The sequence below is a fragment of the Falco peregrinus genome, chromosome 4, assembly GCF_023634155.1.
Source record: "Falco peregrinus isolate bFalPer1 chromosome 4, bFalPer1.pri, whole genome shotgun sequence".
Lineage (NCBI taxonomy): Eukaryota > Metazoa > Chordata > Aves > Falconiformes > Falconidae > Falco > Falco peregrinus.
Genome location: NC_073724.1, coordinates 26612480 through 26627568, shown reverse-complemented (window position 1 = coordinate 26627568; position 15089 = coordinate 26612480). Strand labels below are relative to the sequence as shown.

Sequence of the window (15089 nt, the reverse complement as noted above, 5' to 3'; positions counted from 1 at the left end):
GGAATGTTCTTTGCCAGTCTCTGAACTGTGCCCAGCAGCTGAATGCAGGGAGTCACAACTCGGCTACACTGTGTCATTGACTTGGCATAGAGGATGGAGAACAGCAGTTTAGTCGTGCGTTTTCATCTCTTAGTGTCCAGATCCAGCCCTGCGGCAAAGAAACACTACATAGTATCTGGAAGGTCTTACTTTCACTGTTAGAGGCTACAGTAGCCTCCCTGCTGCAGAGGCAGTGGTGCACTGCCTCTGTGCCACATCAGTAGCAAGGGACAGCACAAAGGAGACGCTTAAAGGGTCCCTCCACTCTTTTGTGTCTCAACAGCTGTGACTATTATGTAGCACCCAGCCCCCAAATCTCAGAATATCTCCTACTTTACTGGAGTCCTGACAACCCCAGAGCCCGCTGATCTGTCCCAGTATGTGCTGAACAGCTGTTACCCCAGCAGTGCGTTGGCTTCCTTCCCTTCTGTCCCTGTATTTCAAGTTCTTAGCCATCTACTCAGCCACAACTTCCAGTTAAACAATTAATAATAGTTATTGCAGCTCTGTAACATCTTCCTGAGGTACCAATATCTCTATAAGTGTAAGTTTATAATTACATGCATGTAATTTCTACACTTGCAAATTCATTAACCGAAGTAAATTGCTGCACAGGAGGAAACCTAAAACCCAGTAGACAGCTAGCAAGGACACCATCAGTACAAATCTGGTTGAAGGATCATAAATTAATATGCAAGTCCTATAACACAATAGAACTGTTAAGTTTGGGTTTTGCAGATGTTTTCGGTTGGAACTGAACTAACTGTTGGAACTTTTTCAGATTCATTTTTATGGAATGAGAGACTGATATTTTAACTTTTTTTTTTTAATAATGGAAAATATATTTATATTTTTCTGACACAGTCCTCTCAGTAGATTCTTACAAGTTTAGCAACTTCATAAAAAGCTGAACAGTAAGTTATATAAAGGAAGACATGGATTCTGCTTTATCCTCAATCTTTATCTGGAGTTTTTTCTACTCTATAGAAAGGCTGTCTAAACAGAGAAGTTACAGCGCAGCAGATTTCCAAAACTGTATTCCTATAAAAAGAAGATAATTTATTTAAAGACTGTTGTATCAATGCCTTTCAATAAGATATTCTTCCAGCTTTAGAGGCTAAGTACAATTTTTAAAAAAGGAATACATGGTCACACAAGTTTCTCATGTTTTGGATAATTTTGAATTAAATGATGGATATCTTCATTTATTTTCAAATTATTTCCTTTTTTAAAGAAATACGCCTTTTCTGTAACTTGACTCCCTAAATACCTACCAAACCGAGGTGTTCCCCTGAGGAATCTATTAGTAATTCTATTCCTATTCCCCAGGAAATGTCAGGGAGCACAAATGGCCCATGCAGTGTGACCTGAAGGTCAAGAGATTCAGACTCTGACAGATTGCACCCAGAAGCATATTGCACAGTTGATGACCGCTTGCTGCGTTTGCCTTGCCTCCAGTTCTATCCATCGTGAGTGAACCTGGGCTGTTAGTTCAGGTTTCTCAGATGGTTACGTCTGTTTCAGTGCTTTGAAGGTTGAGTTGAATGTTCCACTGTGATGTGGATAAACTCACTTAAGGATTTGTAAGACTCACGTAAAGCACAATTGGAAGTACCAGGTTTGCTTGGGCAGGTTTTGGAGTGCGATTCCTGCTACCTGCTCAGGAGATGTTGCTATAGCCTGCAGCAGCTGAAGCTATCAATAGCTTTATATCTCCATATAAAGCGCACTAGAGAGAGGTGGCAAAAAAGAAAGGCCAAACTCCAAAGAAGATGATGCAAATCCTGGTGGAGCCTGTTGCTACTACCTGAAGCCCAGAGAGGCTGGACATCCAACAGGGACCCACTCATACATCTAAGTTATGGACAGATTAACTTTGTAATTACTCAGGTTCTGATTGAGCATAAAACAGGAATTTAAATGCTTCTAGATCTCAGGATTTGGCTACATGGATACCTGAACATTAAATGTTTGTAAGACTTAATTTAGAAAAATGTTGGCCTTTGGCAGCTCTCACTGAAATGAAGCAAATTAAGAACTTTATTGATAGAACAGTAACCATGCAATTTCCATATGAGGACATAAATAAGTCAAATGCCACAGAATATATGAAGAAGTATTCTCCTTCCTGTGTAATTACATTTCACATTTTTTTCTAAAAGTAAAGAAGTACAGTTGCTTGGAATGGAAATCGGTAAACGTCCCCAGACCTGTGAATAGGGATTGTAAGGTGAGGACCTTAAACTGAAGCTTTTGGGATTGCAATACATGAGTGATGCTTCTGTTCTTATCAGAGATAGTACCTAACTGAAATATAAATAATATAATAACTATTTATAAATAATACCAGTGGGCTGTTCAACAGTGTTCAGCATTTGACATTGTACGAAGTGGTCTTTGGTCCTTTTCAGCCTGTTGTTACATGCAATTTATCTTTTAAGTGGAAGCTTCTGAATATTTATTTTATATACTCTCCATAAATGCACTTGTACTTGGTCTTTTAGATTAAGCATAGTACCAATATCACTGTAAATTAAAGGATATTAATCTCCAACTATTTTTTGTTGTCTTCATAGGTTTCCCCTGACCTACAGAACGAAGTGCTTATTAGCCTGCTAGAGACTGACCCAGATGTTGTGGACTATTTGTTGAGGAGGAAAGCTTCCCAGTCATCGTGAGTAATCTGTTTTTTCATCATCCCTGTTTCTGCTGGGAATTTCTTTCTCCCACTAGAAGCATTCAAAAGGTTCTAGTTATCCACAGCTCTTCTGCACTCTCTACAGTGGCGTAGAAATATCCTCCCTATTACACAGACTCTGCCAAAGAAATTATGACTCTTGTACAGTGTTTTCTAAAGACAAACCTTGTTTCCCTATTCAGAGGAAAGGTTGCGTTCTGCTGCAGAGAACAGAATGACATGTACATAAAAATATCCAGTGCACTGTTACCGGACAGGATGTATTCTAGTAATCTGCTGGTTCATGTCTTCTTGGGTTTGTTGTAGTCTTCAGTAACAGGAGACGTGTATTACACTATCCTTGAAACACACCCTAGAGTGCCTTAACATCATCACAACTAGATGTTTCACCATTTGTCATTCTTTTCCTATTGTATACATGTAGGACATTGTAAACAAGTCAACTGCTGCAACAGCAGGTTTACGGAGACTCTTTGGATATTATTTAATTGTAAACTCTGTGAAAGATCTGAAGAGAAAAAAAATCACACCAATCACTACTGCGATTATGATACATAACATATTCCAACTTTGTGTATGGTGTATGTATGCCTACACTCATGTGCCTTAACACTATGAGTTTGTACATTTGAATTAACAGGATTCCTGGTTTTCTCATGGGAAATACAGTCATTGCCTTTATTCTAGTGAATCCCAGTATGTCAGACCCCAAAATCACAAAATTTGAAAACCTTGCTTTAAGTAATTTCTAAGAGGTTTCCTAGACTCCAAACTCTCTGGGACAGATTGGACTTTGTCTTCCTCTGTGTGTGTAAAGTGCCTAGTGCATTCAGAATATAATTAAAATTGAATTTGTACAGCCAGGTAGCTATGATTTTTTTCTCTCCCTCTGAACATTGTATAGTTGGAGGTAATGTAATAGTGTGCCTGGCTTTAAATGAAGAGGTATAACACATGGGGGAAAAAGCTTTCCTTAATTATAAAAATTAAAAACAAAAATACATGCAGTATATATCGTGTTGTAAAGGATTTTATTAGTTTGTTGACTTAACCACATGAGCACATAACATGCAGTAGCAAATTATCACAGATCATCTAATTTGTGGTAACTGTCTCGGTGTGTTTCCTTAGTGTACCACAGACCTGAAATAATTTCAGTTAGTTTGTGTCTGACTGACAAGTAACCATTTGTATAGTTAGATCACAGTAAATGCAGGATAATTTGAGGTGTGTTAGCTGTCTATTACACTTGTTTCACATTTGCCACGAGCCAAGACCACAATTAGGAGAGACACTGCAAATCATATTGGTAAAGTCTGTAGAGACTTCTTTCTTTAAGCCCTCAATTTGGAATGATCATACTCTTTCTAACTCAAGCTAATAAAAACCTTCATGCTGGATTTCACCATCTATATTATTTAAAGGCTTATATAAAATTATATCTCACATATGGCTACGCATATCAATTGAGCACAAATTTGTTGCAAATCATTGTGGATGTAACAGATTATTGTTAGATCCTGTTTCCTTTAAGTTAGTTGACCTTTCCTTGAGCTTCCTTAGTTTTTAGCCAGCATGCACACCTACAGGAGAAAATGGATCTTTTGTACAAAGCTGGTCATGACTGACAAAAGGGGTTTTGTAAGAAAACATTATGAAACCAAATAGGAGCACTAGTACCAATTTACTCTATTTTCAGTAACTGGCAGATGAAATATCACTGAGATAGGCAAAAATTCACTGTCATTTTTCTTCTACTCTGCTATCATGTAAGTTATTTATTCTTAATGTTAATGAGATGTTTTCACTGTGATTGCAACTTCTTTGTTAAGATATTCCAGGGAATTAGAGGGAATATTGCTTAATGTTACTACTAGGAGTGTGATGCTCTTAAGAGATTAATTTATTTCAGAACTTAATCTCCATTTTGAGGCTTGTATTTGTTGGTTATTTTTCCTGTAAGAAATGTGCGGCAGCAGACAACAAGAAGATGTTTGTCTTGATTTGATAAAAATGAGCCTCCAGAATACATCCTTACTACTCTTGGAAATTTCCTGGTCGTGTACTCAAGATCTAAATTTAGATCCATGGAACAGAAAACTTTACATATTCTTGAGACAATCTTTGTCAGAAAAGCTAGTTGGCTGCATAGCGTAGAGTATGGAATCAATGTCGAGACTTTAATGTCATATTAATCACTCTGAAGGTCCTGCTTCTGCAATTGCCCTCACATTTCTGCTTTTGATGTCATTACAAATGCTTTCTTCGCTCTGATCTAACAGAGAAAATGCAGTCTCTTTTCCTCCCCAGAGGACAACAGTTCAGATGATCCTCAACTTTCAGTTCTCTTAAGAGCTGAGCATCATGAATGGTGTTTCAGGGAATTTGTGGGAGTTCTTCATGGTAAAGCACTAATTACCATTGGCGGCAATTTTGAAGTGTGCTTTTGTGGATGACTTCCCAACTTTTTTGTATGTTGGCTTGATGACAATGGAATTTGAGGTTTCCAGCTGTAAGATGAAACATCTTTAACACAAAAATAAAATATGTTTCTTACAATTATTTACTGCTTATCATGGTTAGTGGTCCTTTTAGCGTAAATGAGTTTCAAAGTTGCAAAATTTTCAAATTTCTGTGATGATGGGTTTTAATCCATCCTAACCTGTGGCACAAAGACGAAGCCATACAATAGGCCATACAGTATGCATAAATGCAGTTTTCAAAGCTGCACAGGCTCCTTGAATCACTGAGTCCTCTACCCTGCATGGCAGTAGCAACCACGTCATAGTCCCATAATAATCTGTTTTGTTAGTGGTACCTGCGTTGCTCAGATGTGGGTGGGAATTACTACTGCACATGCTGCCAAACCATCACTGTATGATTTACCTCTTGTAAAACATAATTGTTTTCCCACTCAGAAGCTTTAACGTATAACAGAAAAGGATTTCTGCCAAAACCAGGAAGGGATTTCCTGTTCTGATGACCTTGATACCAGTAGGAAAGTAGGAAGGAATATCCCTGGTAGAAGTCATTATTATTAACATTTTTCCAGTTCACCCATGCAAGTAGACTCTGGTGGATAACATCAGTTCAGAAGTTAATGCCAGTTACAAAGGAAAGCCCAAGACTCCTTTATAGTGTAGTTGATTTTTGTTTTGGAATCAAAAATAGTATTTTTGAACACATGTGGCAGAAGGAACATAGGTTCCTTCTGCAGTTTCAGTTTGTATGTAACCACTTTTTAAATCTTTTCCTTAATGTAGTTCATAACCGCTAGGAAATGCTTCACTTGCCTTTCCATTTCTCACATTTGATAGTACATAATCTTCTATTACTCTTTGTGGACACTGTAATCTGCCCCTATTCACAGACTGCGTCTAGGCTAGTGGGTACTTTGTGCAGTATTTATGTTTGCCTCCTGATTTAGTTTCTACCCAGCATGTGGATAGAGAATTTCACAGCTATGCAGGGAAAGATGAAGTTTGAATTTTAGTGAACATCCATTTGCTACTGAACTCTAACCATAAGGCAAACAGATGCAAAAGTTTTGTTTTAAGGAATATGTGAGAATTCATTCTTTATTTGGAAAGATGCAGGCCAAATTCTGCTGGAAGTTGTGTTTTATTTTGTTCATGAAGAGCATGGTGAAGCTGCAAATGTATGAGAACAATTTCCAACTTTAAAGCATTCAATCCATTTTGATAGTTTTTTGTAGTAAGATTGGCAGAGTCCACTGGAATTTTCTTTGATTTTTAAAACTATTTTTTCTAAACAAATTTGGAAGTGACATTATATATATAAAATTGTGTGGGCTTACTAGCAGAAACGGTAAATGAGCTTAAATACATGAACATTTGGATCTTTCCAAAGACTTGACAGTTTCCATTCAAGTAAATTTTTATCAGGATCTCTGTCTTGAGAAGAGATAGACTATAACAGATCATTCAAGGTAAGACATGAAATCAGTGTTTCACAAAGCTTGAGTTTATGTTCTCACATTCTTTCATTTCCATTTCTGTTTCCCTTATTCCTTGTGTTACCTTGCCATGGCTAAGTGGTGGTATACCTCTCTCTTTATCCTGTGTAACACAATTAGGTTTTGATCCTGCAAAGATTTACATGCAATAAGCCTTATTGGTGTCACTGCTAAGTATGTCTGTATGCTAGCAGGGTGAGGTTTAGATGACATTCAGTCTGGAAAGCTGGAAAGACCTATTTGATCATAGGATACCTACATATATCCAACATTTCTCCCTTTTTCTCTCAGGTATTTCTGGTTCTTCTAAAATTGCCAAGGCATTGCTTAAATCTAATCTTAACTCACACTCACTGTACAAGCTTTTTTAGAACCTAGGAGGGCAGAAAGAAAGGAGTAAGGGAGATAAAAAGAGAAAAAAAGATTTGCGATAGAATTGTACGTGCTTAAAAGACAAGAAATCTTCAGTGTGTGGCTGTTTCTGATTAGTGTAATTTATACTGGACTCATCTTCAGAGGAGAAGTTGAGATAGGAAGTTACATAATTGGGGCATGATTTACTTTTTTTTTTGTTGTTTGTTTTTTAATAATTCCCCAGCATTACTGTATCAAGCACATTAGGAAGCCTGGGACAGCAGTACTTTGCCAAATGGCAGCTCTGGGGTTTTGAGTTTGCCCCAGTTAATGTTCAGGACCAGTTCAGGGATGGATTTCTTGCTGGGAGTTACCAAGGAGGAAATTTAGTTGATCCATTCCCAAAGCTTTATGATTGCTCTTACATGGGGGGAAAGGAAGGCATATTGAATCAAATAGTAATCATGATGTTGATGTATATATTTTACATTTTGGGACGTGCAATGTGTAAATCAGCCAGGAAGAAAACCCGAACAGCTTGAAAGTGGTGTTTTTTCATTATTTCTGTATTAATATTTAGTGTGCTGTGGCTAGCCTGTCTTACTACTGTGTGTTTTCTTTATTTTCTTTCTTCAGTTTTATTTCATTTGTCTGGAAAGAGGGTTATTGTTCCATAACAAGCAATGTGCTTTGGCTGCTTACTGAGTTCAAGCTCTCTTTGGATTTTACTCTGAGAAGAGCCAACCATTTTCAGTCCACATTTACAAGAATGAGCCACTGTCATATCATAGTCAATTAGGGCAGATATTAACGTGAGGTCACTGTGAGTAGTGTTTGACTCAAGAGAAGCGAAAGATAAGCATCTAAGAAACAAAGATCAAAGTGCAGAGAAGTGAAGAATGAGTAATAGAAATATAAATTAGGGAGTGCCAACAGGAAAAAACTATTGTTTGTTTACAGAATATTTCTCTATATTCTTTGGGAGGTTCAGTGACTCGTGGACTGCCTCTTATCTGTGTAGTAAAATCTTAACGTTTCAAAAAATCTCCCTCAATGTTCCCAGCATGTTTCAAAAAGAGAGCTGTCTCTCTGAGCCTTGGCTGTACTTGATGGGGAGGTTGTTCGCCTTCTTTTGTCAAAATTAAATGCAGACCATGCTCTTGGTGACGTAAAGGTGAAAAGGTAAAAGACATAGAAGTTATCAGCAGAGCCAATTGTTTGTTGCCCCCATCAGAAGTACAGTAGATACATCTTTTTGTCCCCTGTAGAATATTTACCTTCTGATGGCTCTAGAAGAGCATCCTTACAGCGTGAGAGACAAGCTAAGGAGTTTTTTTGATTTCTCTGACTGTGTAGTGCTCAGAGTGGAAGAAGTGATTTTAGCATACTGTTTAGCATCAAACTAATCTTTCCTATCATGCCCTCAGATTTACTCTTGCAACAAGCTAAATTGTCAAGGTAACATAAGGAATTGATTCACTGTTTAATTTCCTGTGGTGAATTGTACGGTTGTGTGTTTTTTGTTGTTTTCTTCCTTGACAGCAGCATCTTTTGATTTTTAGTGGCCTCTGCTGGCCACTTCATGGCAAAAGTTTTACTCATAGAAAATTCACCTCTGTACTGCTTCTGAAGTGTTTTCATTTCAGCAGCTGTTGTCATACTTCTGTATTTGATTTTATTTTTATTATATACAACTCATATGTAGCTGTGAACATAAAGCATTTTTTATTAACAGTAGTTTGTTTATCAAAATTTCTCAGGAGCCCTGAGATGCTGCGGTCAGAAGGTTCCTACTCCACAGGAGGAAGACATTCTTCCACGGACTCCAATAAAGCTTCAAGCGGAGACGTCTCCCCTTATGACAACAACTCCCCGGTACTCTCGGAGCGTTCGCTGATGGCAATGCCAGAAGAGGTTGCCCACAGCCCAGATAAGCTGTTCAAGGTACCCGAACAGTACACGCTGGTTGGACATTTGCAGCCTAAGACAAAGGAGAATTCTTCTGCATCACAGGCTGGAAAAGGTAGAGTACGTCCTGCTCGTTTTCCTCTTCCTCAGTGACCGATGGGGGGTTCTGGAGCAACTGAAAAAGTGTCATTTTTGTATTATCAGCTACCAGGATTTGAAGGACAATAGTATAAATAACCTTACAAAAAATGACTGACTAACATTCTTTTGTTGTGTTGAGCCCAAAGGGTCTGTGCTCAGCCCTCCTCCTTAGCTCAGCCAGCTGTCGGGGATGCTCTTGGTATGGCATTTATCAAAACTTGGAGATATTATTTAGGAAAATAGAAATAGGTATTTCAAGTTCTGCTCCATTAATAACTGCAAGGTTGTGGTCTGGACCTTGGAAAAATCTGAGACTTTAAGATGTCAAGCTACAAATTTTCTTCAGCACCCTCTTGCTGGAGAACACAGCTGATCTGCACAGTATTACATCTGCTACCAATTACATACCTAGCAATACGAGTGCAGGAATCCATAATTTTCAAAGCTATCTAGGGAGCGCACACCTGAATCATTTCTTCTGTAAAGATCTGTGGTTTAAACTGATAACTCACCGGCACTTCAAGATGTGTTTCATTTAGAAATATTTTATTAAAATAATTTACATTCAAGAAGAGCAATTAATGAGCCAAACTTTAAGAACTTTCAGTGCTCAGGGGTGCAGATAACTGTTTGGTAGTATTTTTAAAGCTGTTTCAGAGGTACTGGTTAGGCACTTAATTCCCCTTGGAATTAATGAGATTTGGACTATTATTGCAATTATATGCTTTATAAATGCCAATGGGCATTTATCTTCTGTATTCAGCATCTGAATTTCTGAATAGGTTTCAAAATTTGGTCAGATTTCTATCAAGTTATGAACAGGAAATTACATTAAGTTTTATCATATTAACCATCTTTTGGACTTTACTATGTATCACAACGATACTGGACCATGACCAATTAGGAAATTCCTTTACTGCCAGATGGAGTCAGAAAAAAGGATGAAACTGTTAAAACCCAGCACAATGCCTGATGCGCACATTTCATTAAATCTCTGTTCTGTGACAGCACTTTTGCCTAAGACCCGAGGGATGCTGCAGGTTGATAGAGCGTGCCTTACAGTGACACCTGGGGCTGGGCTGCCTGAGGAAGCTTTGCCATTCTTTCCATAAAAAAGCACAGGGGCTACCTTCTGTTGACCAAATCCTCCTGTTCTTGTGCAAATTCTCCAACTGACTTCAGTAAGGCAGAGGCCTCCGGGGAAATTCCACTCTCTCAGCAAACTCGGGCATCCTGCCGGTACAGAGTTTACTGAATCTGTTACAGGAGCTGAGCCTGAAACAGCAAGTAACTGAACAAGTACATTTGAGATGTTTGTGTTAGGTGTATGGTAAGTCAGATGCTAGTATATGTTAACAGCTCTGATACCTTACATAAGGTTTTACTGTTCCATTTGTATGATTCTAAATAATGGCTGTAAGAGGAACAATTCATCATCATCATCTTCCTGGTCTTACTGCTATTTAGGTGTTTCCGAAGATCATTTTGATATCTGGGGCACCTGGCATTCAACGCTGAAAAGTGGCTGCAAAGATCCAGCAGTGACAGGTCAGTTATTTCTCAAGTTTTAAGCCAAAATCTAGCAAAGACATAAAACAGTTTCTTGGGTTTGAGAAATCGCAGTGAAACCAGTAGGATAATTCAAATTGTCCCGAGTCGAACTTTTAAAAAGTGACTGTTCAATAAAATACAGAGGAGCACAGTGGTTATACAAATGTGGCGACATTTCAAACCATCACAAGATAATTATTAAATTAATTAAAAAAATAGTTTTATATTCTTCTAAAAATCATTGGAAGTGGACGGCCAGTGGGGATTTGAGAGTGGCTGCCACAGTGGCAGAAGCACAGGCTGTGAGGTTGGCAGCCCTGGGTGTTGACCCTGCTGCTGGGTGGCATGGGTCCAGCAAGTCCCTGACCTGTCCTGCCTGTGTTTTTCTCCCATCTGCACCTGCCTCACAGAGGAACTGTGAGACTAAAACACAGCCCTGCTTTTCAAGCATTTGAAGGATGTCAAGTGCTGCAAGGCTTTATGTCAGAGCAAAGTATGAATCGCTGAGTAATATATTAGACATGGTTCAGAAAGATGTAGGGCTGCTGCCCTGTGTCCCCATGCTCAGCTGGTGGTAAGGCTGATGCACCTTCAGTTGCATTGCCTGATGAGAAAAAATCCCATCCCTCTTCTACAGCGTGATGCAGGGGAAAAACAATAACTTATTAAACGTCACGTAAATGATTATGCAGACTGATGTCTTTCTGACTTGGCCCTCAGGTTCTTATGGGAACATTTATGAAAGCAGCTTGCTGCGACCTGGACAGTGCTTTCTTTCCCAGGGGAACCTCGCCATGTATTCTCCTCGGTGGCAGGGCAGCTCCTCTGAGTTGGACACTGGCAGGCAGGTCATGCGAAGGAGCCAGACGACTGCTGCCATTCCTGAGTGTCAGCTCCATCCCGCGGTGTCTCGGGTGTGCAGTAACCCACAAATGGAAGTTGGCAGTAGGAGTTCAGACCTGTCACACTCGAAGTCGGAGCAGCATTTGACTTTAAGCAGTGTGGAGGACCTCAGTGATCGTGACTCAAACGCAGGTTGTTCTCAAAGCACAGCCAAGCCCTCCTACAGAAAAGAGCGGCCACCACCACCCTACCCGGGCCCAGCGAAAACAAGCTCTGCATTGTCACAACGATCGAGCGTTTCTTCAACGTTGCACTCTTTGTGGAGACTTCAACGCCAAGAAAAAAGTTCAGGGACAAGAGCAGCTGGAGGACCGCCAGCCAAAGACCCTGACCAGGCCACCTCCAGGCAGGAGCAGCCAGCGCTGCACACCCAAGCGGGTCACATCCATTCCATGGCACCTCACAGTCAGAACAGGAAAAATGTTTCCGAGGCAGACTGGCATGATTGGCAAAGAGAGAGGTGGCAAATTTGGGAGCTATTGTCAGCTGACAACCCTGATGCCCTCCCAGAAACTCTTGTATGATCAGACTCGGCAGAACCACCACTCATACCTATGCCTCCGTCTCATAGGAAAACAACAGTGACAGTGGAAAATGGGGAGGGCTTGTTTGTTTTATACCGACTGAATTGCATATACGTTTTTTTAAACTTTGTTCACTTTAATTTCTTTAACAGCACTGGCAGGCAGTCCATTTACAAATACAGTATGTTCCTGTTTTTCAGCAAGCTTTTGAGAAAAAACAAGATGCAAATTTTAGTCTAACTCTGTATGCATACTCTGTGTATAAGATAAAACTTGCTTTGATGTTGCTAAAATTGTATTTATATATCTGCAGTTTTGGTGATTGTATATTCTGTAATGGGTATTGTATGATAATCATATATTATGTTTTCATATACAGATGTCAATCAATCATGACTGCTTTTTTTAAAAAAATCACTGCACTTACATTACCGTGATATGCATTGGAATTCTATAGAAAGTGCACAAGCTGGTTTCTGTGCTTATATAAAAAACCCCACCCTGTTAAAAGGGGAAAGTTGTTCCTCTTCTCTGCCTATTGAAAAAAACACTAAAATAGAGTGGAACATGAAAAGCCATATATTTTATAAGGGTAGTAGTGAGCTTAGAGGGGAAAATACCAAATATTTTTTTCTTATAAATATATTTGCAAACAAAATTAAAATTTGATACAAGATTGTACAAATATTTTTTTAGATTCTGGTAGAAAGCAGCTCAGAGAATCAACTAAGAGCAAGACCGTGCCTAAACCAACTAAGGATGTAGTGCAAAGGTCTGCCCTGCCATTCTAGAGGAAAACCAATGTTATATATACAGGATATAATATATATATTTATAAATGTATGATTTTATGTATTGTTCTGAAACAATAAACTGGAATCCAAATTTTAGAAACCCAAACCCAATAAATTGAGGTGTGTAACAACTAAGAAAGGATATGGCTTTTCCTTTGACATAACAAAGCTTCAGCATTAAGAAAGTTAGAGAAAGAAAGTAATAATGCAGACAGACCTATGAAAGGGAGTCACACAGAGTTTCAGAAAGGAACATGGAATTTGGAGACGGTCACAGCTGCATTTCTATAAATATTGTGCCAAAGTCTGGGTCAATAGTATTTCTTCAGTAACTGTATGTTGCGTTGTTAAATGTTGCTGTTTTATACACGTTCTGGTGTTTTTAAATTGCAAAATTTTTTATGGCCAGCAGGTGGCAATGTACTTCAGTATTCTAGAGAAAGTTATCACTTGATAAGGGAAAGTGTATCATATAAAAAGAATTTTATAAAACATATTAGTCTTAATTTTAATGAAGTTGGAGACTTATTCAGTGATGTTGTCTTTAAGTTCTTTCTTGTGCCATAATGACAGAATAAAAAGCTAAGCAAAACACTGAGCATTTTTTTTTGCTCCTTTTTTTGAGGTAAGGTTTATGTAAAAATTAATGTATTTTTATTACATTCTTGAGTATCTCTGTGCATGTCGTGGTTTAACCCCAGCCGGCAACCTAGCACCACGCAGCTGCTTGCTCACTCCCCCTCACCTAGAGGGATGGGGAGGAGAATTGGAACATCTAAAAGGCTTAGGAGCTTAAGGACCACTTTCAAGTAAGACTTAAATATACAAGATTCAAGGTTTTACTTGAGTTTTAGGCTTAAAATCCATCATATAAACAGTCTGCCCATCATAGCTCCATTTCCCAAGTAAAGTTATAAGATAAAGCACCAACGCAAGTAGAAAGGGGCAGGATTTGGCCTTTGACTGTTGTAGCACTGTCAGGCTCTTTTTATAAATACTGCATTCAGACTGAATCTCAGTTCTCCTGGTGGTTGCAAGGCTTTTCCAAATACTATCTTGATATGAGACTTGATAGGAGAAGGTTCTTGCATGTAGCCTGTTGCAGCAGCTCTGTGTCAATTTATTACCAAAAAAAAGTCCCACCCCAAATTAAAAAGAGTGGAATATAAAGAAGGACAAAAATGAGCTCTCGTGACCAATCTTCACTATTTGATCTAGTTCTAAGGATTATCTCAGCCTTGATACAAATTTGCTACGGGAAAGTAAAGCTCCCTAACAGTCCTCAAAACCAGCCATATCATAAATCCTGCTGCAGAAGATAACTCTATTCACTAGATGTCCATCTCTTCATTATAAATCCCTTTCTAAATACAGAAGCATCTGCACATTTTTAACATTTTTAGTGAAAGATGTCTAATGATTACTGACTCCTAAAGAGCTTGCTTTTTGCCAGTACCTCTCTCTGTACATATATGTCTATACTACCATCTATATGGAGTTTATGTGAAAATGGAGGACAAAAAACAAGGCCACTGCTGGAGGACAACCTTGTCTGCACACATTTTGATATATAATTGCTTGGAAGAAGAGAGATATAGAATAAATTCTGATGAATTAAAGTAACACTTGCCAAGATTACATTGTTTCTGTCCCTTATTTTCATTTGAACAGGACAGAGCAAAATTGTAATGAGCAGGTTAACGATGTAGTAATTTTTAGTTATACCTCTTTCCAGGTTGAAATCGGTGACATAATTTCTTTTGATGTCTTTTTTTTTTTTTTTTTTTTTTTTTTTTTTCAGAAGAAATGTAGCCATGAAAGGTGGTTTCTGGGTTTATGTTAGCTTATAGATCTGTGTGGGCTATTCCATTTTAGATCTCCATGATGTTTTTCATCCTATGACACATGCTTTTGTACTGCCCTTAATATTCCTCTTACGGGAAGAGTCTGTAGTGTGGGGATATCAGAGCCTTTTCTCTGACTTGGGAAGCAGGATTCCTGTTGTAGCAAAAGGGTCACAGGCCTCTGCTTCAGTAAAGAGCGTGGTAGAGAAGGTGTCTTCCCCGAGGTCTCGAGGCCTCAGGGCAAACTCCTGCAGCTCAGTTCCCTCCCATCACTTCCTATTGCCCTATGCTGGTTCTTACCTAGGACTGGAAAAACAACCTCTTTTCCATGTTGGGGGAGAGCTGGGAGGAGTGTGC

The 15089-nt window shown here is 38.8% G+C and overlaps 1 protein-coding gene across 8 annotated transcripts in view; it reads left to right on the top strand.

The window, feature by feature from the left end:
- ARHGAP6 (Rho GTPase activating protein 6) overlaps positions 1-14526 on the top strand; it is a 337142-nt gene extending 322616 nt beyond the window's left edge. For all 8 annotated transcript variants that reach the window (XM_055802144.1, XM_027785505.2, XM_055802145.1 and 5 more), the window contains 4 exons: positions 2616-2713; positions 8828-9090; positions 10584-10664; positions 11388-14526. In XM_055802144.1, coding sequence (XP_055658119.1) covers positions 2616-2713; positions 8828-9090; positions 10584-10664; positions 11388-12094 — 1149 coding nt within the window. In that variant the 3' untranslated portion in view covers positions 12095-14526. The remainder of the gene's footprint in view (positions 1-2615; positions 2714-8827; positions 9091-10583; positions 10665-11387) is intronic.
- Positions 14527-15089: the final 563 nt, after the last annotated feature.